We start from the raw sequence: 13,588 nt of genomic DNA on the forward strand, positions 1-13,588 counted from the left end.
TTGAGCAGCAACTTTAAGAAGCAGGAGTATAAATGACGTAGGATACCTCTCATTAAATCCTCTCGACAAAAGAACCCTTCCTCCTGCTATCATGTCTTTAAACCATGAGGGGGAGAGAGAGGTTAGGCACGTTTGGTTCTTTGGAAGTTGTGGGAACATATGTTTTTGGTTTCACATTGGTTGTGGGAACAAAGTCATATGTTTCCTGACCGATAAAACTGAATGTTTTTTTTAAATGTTCTGAGAACAGAAGTGTAGCTTTTGCCTATTCTGGGAACGTATATTTTTAGGTTGCAGGGAGATTCTGAGAACGTTTTACTCTGGTACCTTGAAAGTTTTCCTGGGGAAATTTTAATGATATGAGAACAGAAAGTATAGGTTATTTGGAAGTTTTTAAATAACTTCCTTAAAACTTTCACTGAATGTTTCAATAAGACTTTTACACAAGGTGCTACAGAGGGTAGTACATAGGCCCAGTATATATATCACTGGGGCTGTGCTCACTGCCATCCAGCACCTCTATACCTGGCGGTGTCAGAGGGTAGTACATAGGCCCAGTATATATATCACTGGGGCTGTGCTCCCTGCCATCCAGCACCTCTATACCAGGCGGTGTCAGAGGGTAGTACATAGGCCCAGTATATATATCACTGGGGCTGTGCTCACTGCCATCCAGCACCTCTATACCAGGCGGTGTCAGAGGGTAGTACATAGGCCCAGTATATATATCACTGGGGCTGTGCTCCCTGCCATCCAGCACCTCTATACCAGGCGGTGTCAGAGGGTAGTACATAGGCCCAGTATATATATCACTGGGGCTGTGCTCACTGCCATCCAGCACCTCTATACAGAGGGTAGTGCATAGGCCTAGTATATATATATCACTGGGGCTGTGCTCACTGCCATCCAGCACCTCTATACAGAGGGTAGTGCATAGGCCCAGTATATACATCACTGGGGCTGTGCTCCCTGCCATCCAGCACCTCTATACAGAGGGTAGTGCATAGGCCCAGTATATACATCACTGGGTCTGTGCTCCCTGCCATCCAGCACCTCTATACAGAGGGTAGTGCATAGGCCCAGTATATACATCACTGGGGCTGTGCTCACTGCCATCCAGCACCTCTATACCAGGCGGTGTCAGAGGGTAGTACATAGGCCCATTATATATATCACTGGGGCTGTGCTCACTGCCATCCAGCACCTCTATACAGAGGGTAGTGCATAGGCCCAGTATATACATCATTGGGGCGGTGCTCACTGCCATCCAGCACCTCTATACAGACGGTAGTACATAGGCCCAGTATATACATCACTGGGGCTGTGCTCACTGCCATCCAGCACCTCTATACAGAGGGTAGTGCATAGGCCCAGTATATATATCACTGGGGCTGTGCTCACTGCCATCCAGCACCTCTATACCAGGCGGTGTCAGAGGGTAGTGCATAGGCCCAGTATATATATCACTGGGGCTGTGCTCACTGCCATCCAGCACCTCTATACAGACGGTAGTACATAGGCCCAGTATATATATCACTGGGGCTGTGCTCCCTGCCATCCAGCACCTCTATACAGAGGGTAGTACATAGGCCCAGTATATACATCACTGGGGCTGTGCTCATTGCCATCCAGCACCTCTATACCAGGCGGTGTCAGAGGGTAGTGCATAGGCCCAGTATATATATCACTGGGGCTGTGCTCACTCCCATCCAGCACCTCTATACCAGGCGGTGTCAGAGGGTAGTACATAGGCCCAGTATATATATCACTGGGGCTGTGCTCCCTGCCATCCAGCACCTCTATACCAGGCGGTGTCAGAGGGTAGTACATAGGCCCAGTATATATATCACTGGGGCTGTGCTCCCTGCCATCCAGCACCTCTATACCAGGCGGTGTCAGAGGGTAGTACATAGGCCCAGTATATATATATCACTGGGGCTGTGCTCACTGCCATCCAGCACCTCTATACCAGGCGGTGTCAGAGGGTAGTAAATAGGCCCAGTATATATATCACTGGGGCTGTGCTCATTGCCATCCAGCACCTCTATACCAGGCGGTGTCAGAGGGTAGTACATAGGCCCAGTATATATATCACTGGGGCTGTGCTCCCTGCCATCTAGCACCTCTATACCAGGCGGTGTCAGAGGGTAGTGCATAGGTCCAGTATATATATCACTGGGGCTGTGCTCACTGCCATCCAGCACCTCTATACAGAGGGTAGTACATAGGCCCAGTATATATATCACTGGGGCTGTGCTCCCTGCCATCCAGCACCTCTATACCCAGGGTAGAGCATAGGCCCAGTATATACATCACTAGGGCTGTGCTCACTGCCATCCAGCACCTCTATACCAGGCGGTGTCAGAGGAAGGCCCTAAACATTGTCAGACTCAGCCACCCAAGTAATAGACTGTTCTCTCTGCTACAGCACGGCAAGTGGTACTGATGCACCAAGTCTGGAACCAACAAGACTCTGAACAGCTTCTAACCCCAAGCCATAAGACTGCTACTTTTGACTCATCACATACACTGCTGCTACTGTTGACTATCTGTCACTTTATTCCTGGTTAGATGTACATCTATGTCAATTACCTCGTACCCCTGCACATCCACTCAGTACTGGTACCCTGTGTCTATAGCCAGTTACCATTACTCATTGTGTATTTGTTCTTACTTGTATTATTACGTGTTTTACTTTTCTATTATTTCTCTATTTTCTTTCTCTCTGCATTGTTGGGAAGGGCCCGTAAGTAAGCATTTCACTGTTATTCTACACCTGTTGTTTGCCAATCTAATGCCATTTTTGTTGTTGATTCGATTTAATAACAGTTAGCTTATTTTGGGTTAACTTTTTTGAACTGCAAGCACAGATAGGACACGTGGAAATGAATTTCCTCAGCCATTAATCATGCAAACACATGCATCTTTTATTGTGACACGGCATTAGATTCAGATTGTGTCGCACTGCTTTGCTTTATCTTGGCCAGGTCGCAGTTGTAAATGAGAAACTGTTCTCAACTGACCTGGTTAAATAAAGGTGAAAGAAAAAGATTCAAACCTATAATCTTCTGTTTGCTAATTAGTCTCCTGCGCCACCAGGATGGAGCTAGCATGCTGTGTTTTATTACACATACAAAACTGTTGAATTTAGTCTATTCAAACAGAAGCCAGGTAGTTCAAGATTGATGTAGAAATTGGACATCTATCCATGTCCTGAGGACGTTGGGAGATTACTTCAAAACCGGCCATTAGGGGCAACAATGAACACTATTACCATCAAGTAGGCTTGGGTTTTGCTAGGGTGGGTGGGCATAATCCCGTCTCTGGATCAGAAGGTTGCGTGTTCGATCCCAGTCGTGGACACTGTTTTTAAATGATTGGTTTTAACCTGAGCCCAAACCTTAACCCTTACCTTAACCATTTGGAATGAGTGCCTAAACTTAACTCTTAACTTCTAGATTTGACTGTGGATAAATGGAATGATACAGAGCAGCAGGAGCAACAAAAACACTTAGAAATATGACTTTTGGTGAATGTGGATGCATGTCTAATTCTGCAGTGAGACTGTGAGAGCTTGTTACAAACAGGACCCATTTCAAAGGGAACAAGGACTCATTAAGATCAGGTGTGGCCAATTAGTGGGTGCAGACATCACACCTGAACACACTTAACAAGATAAGAGGAGAGAGTTTTGTTGATACTGAGATGTTTTGAAATACAATTCTTAGAACGTTCTCTGAAAGTTACTAAAGTTTTTGGTGTTTTTTATGGAAAGTTTTCTTCACGTTCTGAGAATGAAATGTATGTTTTTAAATGACATTCTTCGAACTGTCTCTGAACGTTATTAACTTTTTCTTCTGCTTTTAATGGAATGTTTCCTTTAAAGTTCTCAAAAACAACTTGAGAACATAACTTTAAATAGAACCATGAGGAAACGTTATGTTGAAGAACTGAAATTCCCACAGAAGAACATTGTTTTTTAACGTTCTTGGAACAATTTGAGAACATTCCCAATGTCAAACCAGTTGTAGAACGTTTCTAGAACATTACCAAAATGCTAACTAAATGTAACCATGTTTGAACTTTTAGGAAACGTTCTGTTAAAGTCATGAATTAAGAACAAAATAATGTTTTTTTTTTTTGTCATGTACAATGCCTTGTGCTGAGAATGTTCCAAAGACAAGCAACTATCTTGTACCATTCCCGAGAAAGTTGTGGGCAGGTCTTATGCAAAATAACCATAGGACAACCATGCTCTCACCAAGCTCTCTAAGAAACATATGGTTCTCAGAATGTTATGTGCTAGCTGGGAGAGAATGATCAAATAATTTATTGTGGCTGATCCTAGATACCTAAACAAGAAACTTAACTCCAACCATATACAGAAACAGATAGGACAGTATAAGGACACCATGTAGCCTGATTTCAATTAACTGTCTGTCTATGGGCCTATGGGGCATATTTGCTCATATTCCACCCAGTCTGTAGTAGATGAGGAGACGCCGCAATGTGGCTGATGATTACAAGCCACATGCGTCGAGGGCGGTCTGCAAGCCAGATGTTTTGGGAATTAGCTTTTCTTCTTGGGTGACATTTATGAAACCTTCTAAATCATTCAAAAAAAAAGAGATTAATTTCAAATGTGAATAATTAAGAAAAATTCCCAAATTGATTAATCATCTTGATTCATTTATAATGAATGGCAAACATACACAATCCATGTCTCAATTGTCTCAAGGCTTAAAACCCGTCTTTAACCGGTCTCCTCCTCTTCATCTACACTGATTCAAGTGGATTTAACAAGTGACATCGATAAGGGATCATAGACTGACCAGGTGAATCCAGGTGAAAGCTATGTCATGGAAAGAGCAGGTTTACTTCATGTTTTGTACACTCGGTGTATGACATCGGCTGATGGAGAAGGCAGAGAAATGTGGCAAGCCACTGAAAACATCTTGAGAATGTAGGCTATACTAGAGTTTGATAAAGAAGGAGGAGACGCGGTTAAGGGAGTAATCCAACCAGCGGGTAAAAAGTGCTGTTTAGATGGCTCATATTCCGCTGTAACTGTACTGTACAGTATAACACCGACCAACCTCGCGCATGCATCATAAATGGGAGGAGAAAACCAGGCTGTGCGCACTCACAGCCACAGCACATCTCCACACACAGACACACACATCTCAGTGTTTTGACTTAATTCACGAAGACTGGATGTGGAAGACAGAGAATTGTCCTGTGGGAAAATACTACAAGCATTAATAGCCATCATTTCTAAAGAATCGTTGGATTGTTTGATTACCGTGAGCTTCCGTTAGTAATATGTGTAATTTACACTGGTGGATTGCCTTGGCTATTTTTTATTTTCCTTTCTCCTCCTTTCTGTCCGTTTTTGTTTTCTTTATTCATTGTGCCCTATGAAGGCAATTAACTATCCCTCCTACCAACCCTATTGAAAAGAGGGCAGAAAAAAAGGACATGAGAGCAGCAAATCCCTTTTGATTCCTCTTGTAGCGCTCAATAATTAAATAATGTGTTGCCTATCACTCATGGAGGGGATCAAGTCTTCCGGACTGTCCCACGCGCTCAATGTGCTGCTGCTGTCCAGAGCATCACTACAGAGATAGACAGAGAACGTGAAGAGAACAGCCGCAGCATCCTGCAGCCGAGCCTGGAAAGACACTTCAGTTGCACTAGACAAGGACTCATTTAGCAACCTGTCTCCTCCGTCTGACTGTCTCCTCACCAGATTCATTATTATAGGAAAGGCTCCTCGTTGCTTTTTCCTCTGTAAAGTCCCGTTCTTTGGAATGTGGTGTGGTGAGTACACGTTGATACATTACCTGCTCGTTGATACCCTGCATGGGAGAATGACAGGGTATCAGAGAGATGAATAACCCGGTTGCCTATAGATCCTTTTTATAATAGAGTGACTTATGTAATACGAGATCTCATTATTTATTCTAAAAAATAATTGGTTTATTTCCATGATCAATTCTTATGATGAGTTTTATTTATGGGTCATGGTTGGGGAGCAGGAGGCAAACAGATGTATATCTAGTAGGCCTAGATTTATTTGTGCTTCAAAATAGAATTGTTATCATAATTAGAACCAGATACACAAAGTGCTTGGAATTCAGATGCGGAATTTTGACATTTGCCTGCTCTGTTTTCATATTCTAATTGAAGACATAATGAGGATCCTCGCACTGCTTCTGGGGATGAAAGCCGCGTGCATCCTGCTGGTTTCCTCGCTTTCAGGCACGGGGGCAGTCAACAACAGCGGCCGGTGGTGGTAAGTATTTAAATTAATTTGTGAGGTATTCATTCAATTAAATGCGCCTCCTAATGAACAATGCTCATTTCAAGGAGTCCATGCGTGGTGTGGCGGTGTATTGCCTGGAATATGCAGTGCTCTGCTTCCAAGTCAACTGAATCAACACTAAAACCTTAGGCCTGTTCCATGCTCGAAATAATAATGTGTTATTGTTGGCTCCAGCTTCATCATTTCTGTTAATTTCTGCTAGAAAACCAAGCACTAACCACAAGCCATTAAGATTTGAGGGTTTTAGGATAACACCTTCCAATTTAGAACGAGTAGGATAACTAACTCGATTTAGCCAGTTTTCAATCGAAAGGAATTACTTTCTCCATTAAATCATTTAATATAAAGGAAGTATTATTTTTCAATATGATAACGATTTCGTTTTTTTTGGGAACGGTTGCAGCCCATGTTTATTCAATTTACCCCCCTCCCCCTCTCCCTCTCTCTGTCGCTTGTAATTTTGACAGTGTGGCTTGAACGGGAGACAAAAAAATTCTGTCCAATGTGGGATAAATTAAATATGGATTTATTTCATGGCAGAGAGCCGTTCCATTCCAGGTCCTATTCAGGGTCCTATATATTGTCCTGCTCGTATTTTCCAAGTATGCTCAACATTCCACTCTATATAGGATAAACTATAGGATAAATATACATTCCCTCGCCAATGTCTGCATACATTTGTTATAAACTATAAAACCAACATGTGAAATAGTGTGCCTTACACTAGCTTAAGTGGACAAATATAAATCAAATTTTAAGTAGGCTTATAGACCATGGCATACTACGCATTCTGTCACTGCAAAGACATTAAGAGAGAACAGCTGCATGAATAATATTTAACTGAATAATCAAAATGATAACGCAGACCGCAATATAATTCGTTATGGAATATGGCAGCCTTGCAATGTCACTGGGGTAAGCTATACTTTTTATTTATTTTTTACATGGGTCTGACTTCTAAACCAATCATTATCACTGCAATAAGACAAGAAAATAAAGAAAGAAGATACATAGCGAGAGAGAAGAAAATTGGATTGAAATATTTATCTGAAGATGGGATAATAACGTTCCAAATCCTGGACCGACCGCGTTATACTGTCTGGCCCGTGCACTCTTAGAACACAATATTCTGGGTAGAACCAAAAAGGGTTCTATGCTTGCTTCATATATGGCACTCCTTAAGGTTCTATATAGAACCTAAATTGGTTCCATACAGAACCCTATATTGAACCCACTGTTTCTATATGGAACCAATTTTGGTTCAGTAAAGAAGAACCCCTGGGGTTCTGATCAAATAACCCTACAAAAAGGTTATGTATAGAACCTTTAGGGGTGCCATATATGAGGCATGCAACATAACCCTTTTTGTTTCTATCCAGAACTTTTTTTCTAAGAGTGTGGTCAGTCAGTTAAATAATGATGTGTCTTTCTGATTGCCAAGGGGTTGCAGGAGACACAACAATTAGGCTAAGTAACTGAAACCATAAATATAGTAGGCTGGCAATGCAATATGGCAGTCATACTGCGGCCAATAATGGCAGCCATAATCACATCAGATAAAATAGACTGTATTGAAGTTGTTTGTTATTACTTTTGTGGCTGATACTCAAATTCCAATTAAATGTTTCCATCACCCATTATGATCAGAATCTTATATTAATAAATATATTTGAACCAAATTGTTTTTTGTTAAAGGTCAATACATGTTTTAAAGGTCAATCTCTCTCTCTGACTAACTGATTCCACCCTCTCGTCTCTCTCTCTGACTAACTGATTCCACCCTCTCTTCTCTCTCTGACTAACTGATTCCACAGTCTCTTCTCTCTCTGACTAACTGATTCCACCCTCTCGTCTCTCTCTCTGACTAACTGATTCCACAGTCTCTTCTCGCTCTCTGACTAACTGATTCCACCCTCTCGTCTCTCTCTCTGACTAACTGATTCCACAGTCTCTTCTCGCTCTCTGACTAACTGATTCCACCCTCTCTTCTCTCTCTCTGACTAACTGATTCCACCCTCTCTTCTCTCTCTGGCTAACTGATTCCACCCTCTCTTCTCTCTCTGACTAACTGATTCCACCCTCTCTTCTCTCTCTGACTAACTGCTTCCACTCTCTCTTCTCTCTCTGACTTACTGATTCCATCCTCTCTTCTCTCTCTCTGACTAACTGATTCCACCCTCTCTTCTCTCTCTCTGACTAACTGATTCCACCCTCTCTTCTCTCTCTAACTAACTGATTCCACCCTCTCTTCTCTCTCTGACTAACTGATTCCACCCTCTCTTCTCTCTCTGACTAACTGATTCCACCCTCTCTTCTCTCTCTGACTAACTGATTCCACCCTCTCTTCTCTCTCTGACTAACTGATTCCACCCTCTCTTCTCTCTCTGACTAACTGCTTCCACCCTCTCTTCTATCTCTGACTAACTGATTCCACCCTCTCTTCTCTTCGTCTCTGCCAGGGGCATTGTGAACGTGGCCTCCTCTGCAAACCTCCTCACCAACTCTAAGAACGTCCAGTTGGTACTGGATCCCAGCTTGGGCCAGCTGAACCGTCGCCAGCGTCGCCTCATCCGCCAGAACCCTGGGATCCTCCACGCCATCTCAGCCGGCCTGCACACCGCCATCAAGGAGTGCAAGTGGCAGTTCAGAAACCGCCGCTGGAACTGCCCGACCACCCACAGCCCGGCAATATTTGGCAAAATCGTCAACCGTGGTGAGTTGTCTGTTGTCCTTCTGGGCCTCCTCACTAAGGCAACAGGTGGACTGTTTTGGTACAGAATGTCATGGAATCTTGGATTCTCTAGTAGGCCATTTGGGAAGGGAAAAGTCTATGTTAACATATCTTGAGATTTTGACATTTAAAAAAAAAAAAAAATGCTCCATATTCTATAGCGCTGAAGATAATTTCTGCTGTTGTTGTGTCAGGTTGCCGAGAGACAGCGTTTGTGTTTGCGATCACAAGTGCAGGAGTGACCCATGCGGTGGCCCGCTCCTGCTCTGAGGGGGCCATCGAGTCGTGCACCTGTGACTACCGTCGCCGGGGGCCTGGGGGCCCTGACTGGCACTGGGGCGGCTGCAGCGACAACGTGGACTTTGGCCGGATGTTCAGTCGGGAGTTTGTGGACTCCAGTGAGAGAGGAAGGGATCTCCGATACCTCATTAACCTACACAACAACGAGGCAGGGAGAATGGTGAAGGAGACATTGTTGATTCACAGATAGCACTTCATGCTGTATGTTCACTCTCTCACTTTTTTAGTGATTATCCGTTATCAACCTATTTTTCTGAATTTCATCCATTTTCTTTCATGTTTATTCTCTTCACGTTCTTCCAAGATTTCTTTCCTCTTCCCTTTCCTCCATGTTTAATTTGCTCTTGATGCTCTTCCACCTTTTCTTTGCTCACCGTCTCCACATTTTAATTTCTTCATCTGTATCCTTTCTGCCTTCTCTCTCCAGACAGTGTCATCAGAGATGCGTCAGGAGTGTAAGTGCCATGGCATGTCAGGGTCATGCACCATCCGTACCTGCTGGATGCGTCTACCCAGCTTCCGCGCTGTGGGGGACTTCCTGAAGGACCGCTTCGACGGAGCTTCCCGGGTCGTCTATGCCAACAAGGGTTCCAACCGCGCCTCTCACCGTGCCGATCCAAGCAATCTCGAACCCGAGAACCCCTCCCACAAACCCCCGTCATCCAGAGACCTGGTCTACTTTGAGAAGTCACCCAACTTCTGCACCTACCACGGCAAGACGGATACCCACGGAACCTCGGGGAGGACCTGTAACAGCTCGTCTCCGGCGCTGGACGGGTGTGAGCTGCTGTGTTGTGGTAGAGGGTTCCAAACTCAGACTGAGAAGGTCACTGAGAGGTGTCACTGTACGTTCCACTGGTGCTGCCATGTTAGCTGCCTCAACTGCACCAGCACACAGACGTTACACCAGTGCCTCTGATCACAGGAGAACCAGGACAGGGGCTCAGAGATGGAAACGGACAGGCTCTTTGGGCAGGTGGTGTGTAGATAGAGGAATGGTGTGGTAGAGAAGGGAAGGACTAACTCCTTAAAGGGTTAATTGGGGGGTTGAAAAGTGAATACAGGGAGTACTAGAGCTTAATCAATGTTTTGTTTTGTGAGGAAAGAAAAGAGAAAAGCACAACAATGATTACAGGGTGTAGAAGGAGGGTTTGTGTATGTGTGCTTGCTCCTGATGCCCTGCTGTAACAGAATATGTTAGTGTGCTTACTGGGTATTTCAATGCTGTAGCTATCCAACCATGTAGAATGGAATGGAAACCAATCCTCACTATGGCTTCCCAACACCAGTAACAAGACCAGAGGCAGATTGAGTTAAAGGAAGTAGTTACAAAGGAAATAGATTTGTGGCTAGAGATAAACAACCAAAATTAGTCTGAGAGAGATGCTGGGATTTGAGTCTTTCACCCACTCTGACCTTACAAGATACAACTAGTGTCTCTGTCCCCTCTCCATCTCTCCCCTCCACGGCAGAGAGATGTGATGGCAGAGGAGGAGAGTAACGGTTGCTGAACACAATGTCAGACAGATGTCTCTGTGGCGGGAGAACCACAAGCATGGGCTCTCATAAACCGGTGAAGAACTGTGACAAGAGGGTGGTTATTTTAAACATCACTGTTTTGTTTTCTTTTGCTGCAGTTCTACTTTTCTCACGTAAAATTGTGTGAAGTACATCTCCCAGGATGTGCTGTCTTCTCCCCCAATTGCTATGTACTTTGGTCCTGGACGTGGACCAAGCCGTTATGATTTCCTCTCTAACTCACCACACATGCCCTCTTTGTTTAGATTGCTCTGGAATCCGCTACACCTCAACCCGGAGTTACCGCGGTGATTTACTGCACCATGGTTACTGACGTTAAAGGACTGGACGTTGTAGCCGCATCCAAGGATAACACAAAAATATTCTACAGTTTTATAACAAACTGGAATTCACTATGGGAATCATATGTATGAATAGTTTGACTATAGTATCAATACACTGAATATTGGAGAGAATAACTAGATGTATGTGTAGGAGATAGATAGTGGTGCTGCAAGAAACTGGGATGACCTGCCAAATAGTGAGATCTGTAATATGGCAACCCTGTTCCTAAAATGCTAATGACCAGAGCAAAATTGTGAGACTAAACACATTGCCCTGCTGTGGAAAACTTGATAAGTGTGTAAAGATAATCCATTATCTTCCCTTCCAAGTTTACAGTGGACAGACAGAGGGTTTTACCATTCAATAGGTGCTGCATCTAGCTGGGAACTAGACTTGACTATACAGTCACTACTAAGGGAAACGTATTGTATATCTGCTCAGAGAATCAAAACATTGTAAATACTATATATAGAAATATATGTTTATGCTGAAGTTACTCGCAATTTTAGGGAAGAATGACTTGCGCACCTGTCATACATAAGCCAATTGATGGAAGGAGAGAAAATATGCTATCATTAGTCATAAGTCAGGTAATGTTTTATTGTTAAACTGTTATTCTGTTTATTTCCTTAAATGTAGTTTACACATTTTTGTGGAGGGCAGGAAACAGAATTTGTTAGAAACCTGACGGAGCATTCTTCTTTTTTCCGTACTCATTTTCTCTTACCACTAATGTTTGTCATGTTTGTCATGCACTGAATATTACCATTTATGTAAATACAAACATATTTATTACTGTGAATGTTTGATACTGTTATAGAGAGAGAAGTAAAATAGTAGAACAAAGCATTTGACATCTTTTTCCCTCAAAAATGTAGCTTTAGCTTGTTTTGTATTGTATAATAGAACAATAAAGTTTATATTTTCAATGAAGTTGGCATGAAAATCAGCTCCTGACTGCCCTGTGTGTCACTGGCAGTGTATTATACTGTATCTTAGCTCCATTAATGTCATCAGTTGATGTTATATGATGGTCATATCGTTTCTGTGCTTGGGAAGCTATGTGAAAATTAAGGTCCCATCCTTGTGTTTCCCAGTATGAATCCCATTACTTAGAAAACACAGCAGCAGGCACACACACTCTAACATACAGCCCTGCAACAATGCCTATCTACTCCCAAACTCCACACCACAGAAGGATCCAGATTCCCAGAGACCAGGCCACATAGCTTAACTATTAAATAGGATTTTAACAGCACCACATTTTTTTGCTTCATTTACTTAAAGCAGGAAAAAATAATGAAATAATAGAAGAAATAATGAAAGCCTGCAGTCGTCCCTAAACCCTCCACCCACCCTCCCCGAACCCCCTGGCAGTCAGGCCTTTGCTCAACCACAGGAGTTTGGAAGGCACGCTGCTAGTTCCCCTTAGCCTAACCCAGCTCACCGCAGCACAGCTAGGAGCTACCAAGGGTCAGCCAGGCTGAGCGGCACTCAGCTGCACTCAGCCTGCAAACACAGACCCGCAGCCTAAAGGTCCAGCCATGAGAACACAGACCCACAGCCTAAAGGTCCAGCCATGAGAACACAGACCCGCAGCCTAAAGGTCCAGCCATGAGAACAGAGACCCGCAGCCTAAAGGTCCAGCCATGAGAACAGAGACCCGCAGCCTAAAGGTCCAGCCATGAGAACACAGATCCACAGCCTAAAGATAGAGAGAGAGAGACAGAGAGACAGAGAGATACAGACAGACAGCGAAGGAAAGACAGAGAGAGAGAGAGAGAGAGAGAGAGAGAGAGAGAGAGAGAGAGAGAGAGCCAGAGAGAGAGAGCCAGAGAAAGAGAGAGAAAGAGCGAGAGAGAGAGAGAGAGAGAGCGAGAGAGAGAAAGAGAGAGAGATTTATAACAAAACATTGCTCGACAGATCATATTTACACCCTACACACCCTGATAGATAAACATGTCCTCCAAAAAAATACCAAAATATACACTTGCTTTATCGACTTCCAAAAAGCATTTGATTCTATTTGGCATACAGGACTGTTCTACAAAGTTATTGAAAGTGGTGTAGGGGGTAAAACATATGACATAATTAAATCAATGTATACTGGCAATACATGCAGCATTAAAATTGGCAAGAAAATAACATAATTCTTTAACCAGGGGTGAGGCCTTCGCCCGGGTTGCATTCTGAGCCCTGCACTCTTCAATATTTACATCAACGAATTGGCCACTATTCTAGAAAAAACTGCAGCCCCTGGTGTTAGTCTCCACAATTCAGAGGTTAAATGCCTACTCTTTTCAGATAACCTATTCGCAGATTAGCCTGGACCTGCTAGAGCAGTACTGCCAGACCTGGGCGCTGGCAGT

At 43.6% G+C, this 13,588-nt stretch overlaps 1 protein-coding gene across 1 annotated transcript; it reads left to right on the top strand.

The window, feature by feature from the left end:
- Positions 1 to 6,194: 6,194 nt before the first annotated feature.
- Positions 6,195 to 12,078, top strand: LOC115132866 (protein Wnt-1-like). The gene is made up of 4 exons (XM_029665606.2): positions 6,195 to 6,295; positions 8,785 to 9,038; positions 9,251 to 9,516; positions 9,784 to 12,078. Exons 1-4 carry the CDS (start codon positions 6,195 to 6,197, stop codon positions 10,273 to 10,275), a joined length of 1,113 nt encoding a protein of 370 aa, XP_029521466.2. The 3' UTR covers positions 10,276 to 12,078.
- Positions 12,079 to 13,588: the final 1,510 nt, after the last annotated feature.

The sequence above is a fragment of the Oncorhynchus nerka genome, linkage group LG7 (genome assembly GCF_034236695.1).
Source record: "Oncorhynchus nerka isolate Pitt River linkage group LG7, Oner_Uvic_2.0, whole genome shotgun sequence".
Classification (NCBI taxonomy): domain Eukaryota; kingdom Metazoa; phylum Chordata; class Actinopteri; order Salmoniformes; family Salmonidae; genus Oncorhynchus; species Oncorhynchus nerka.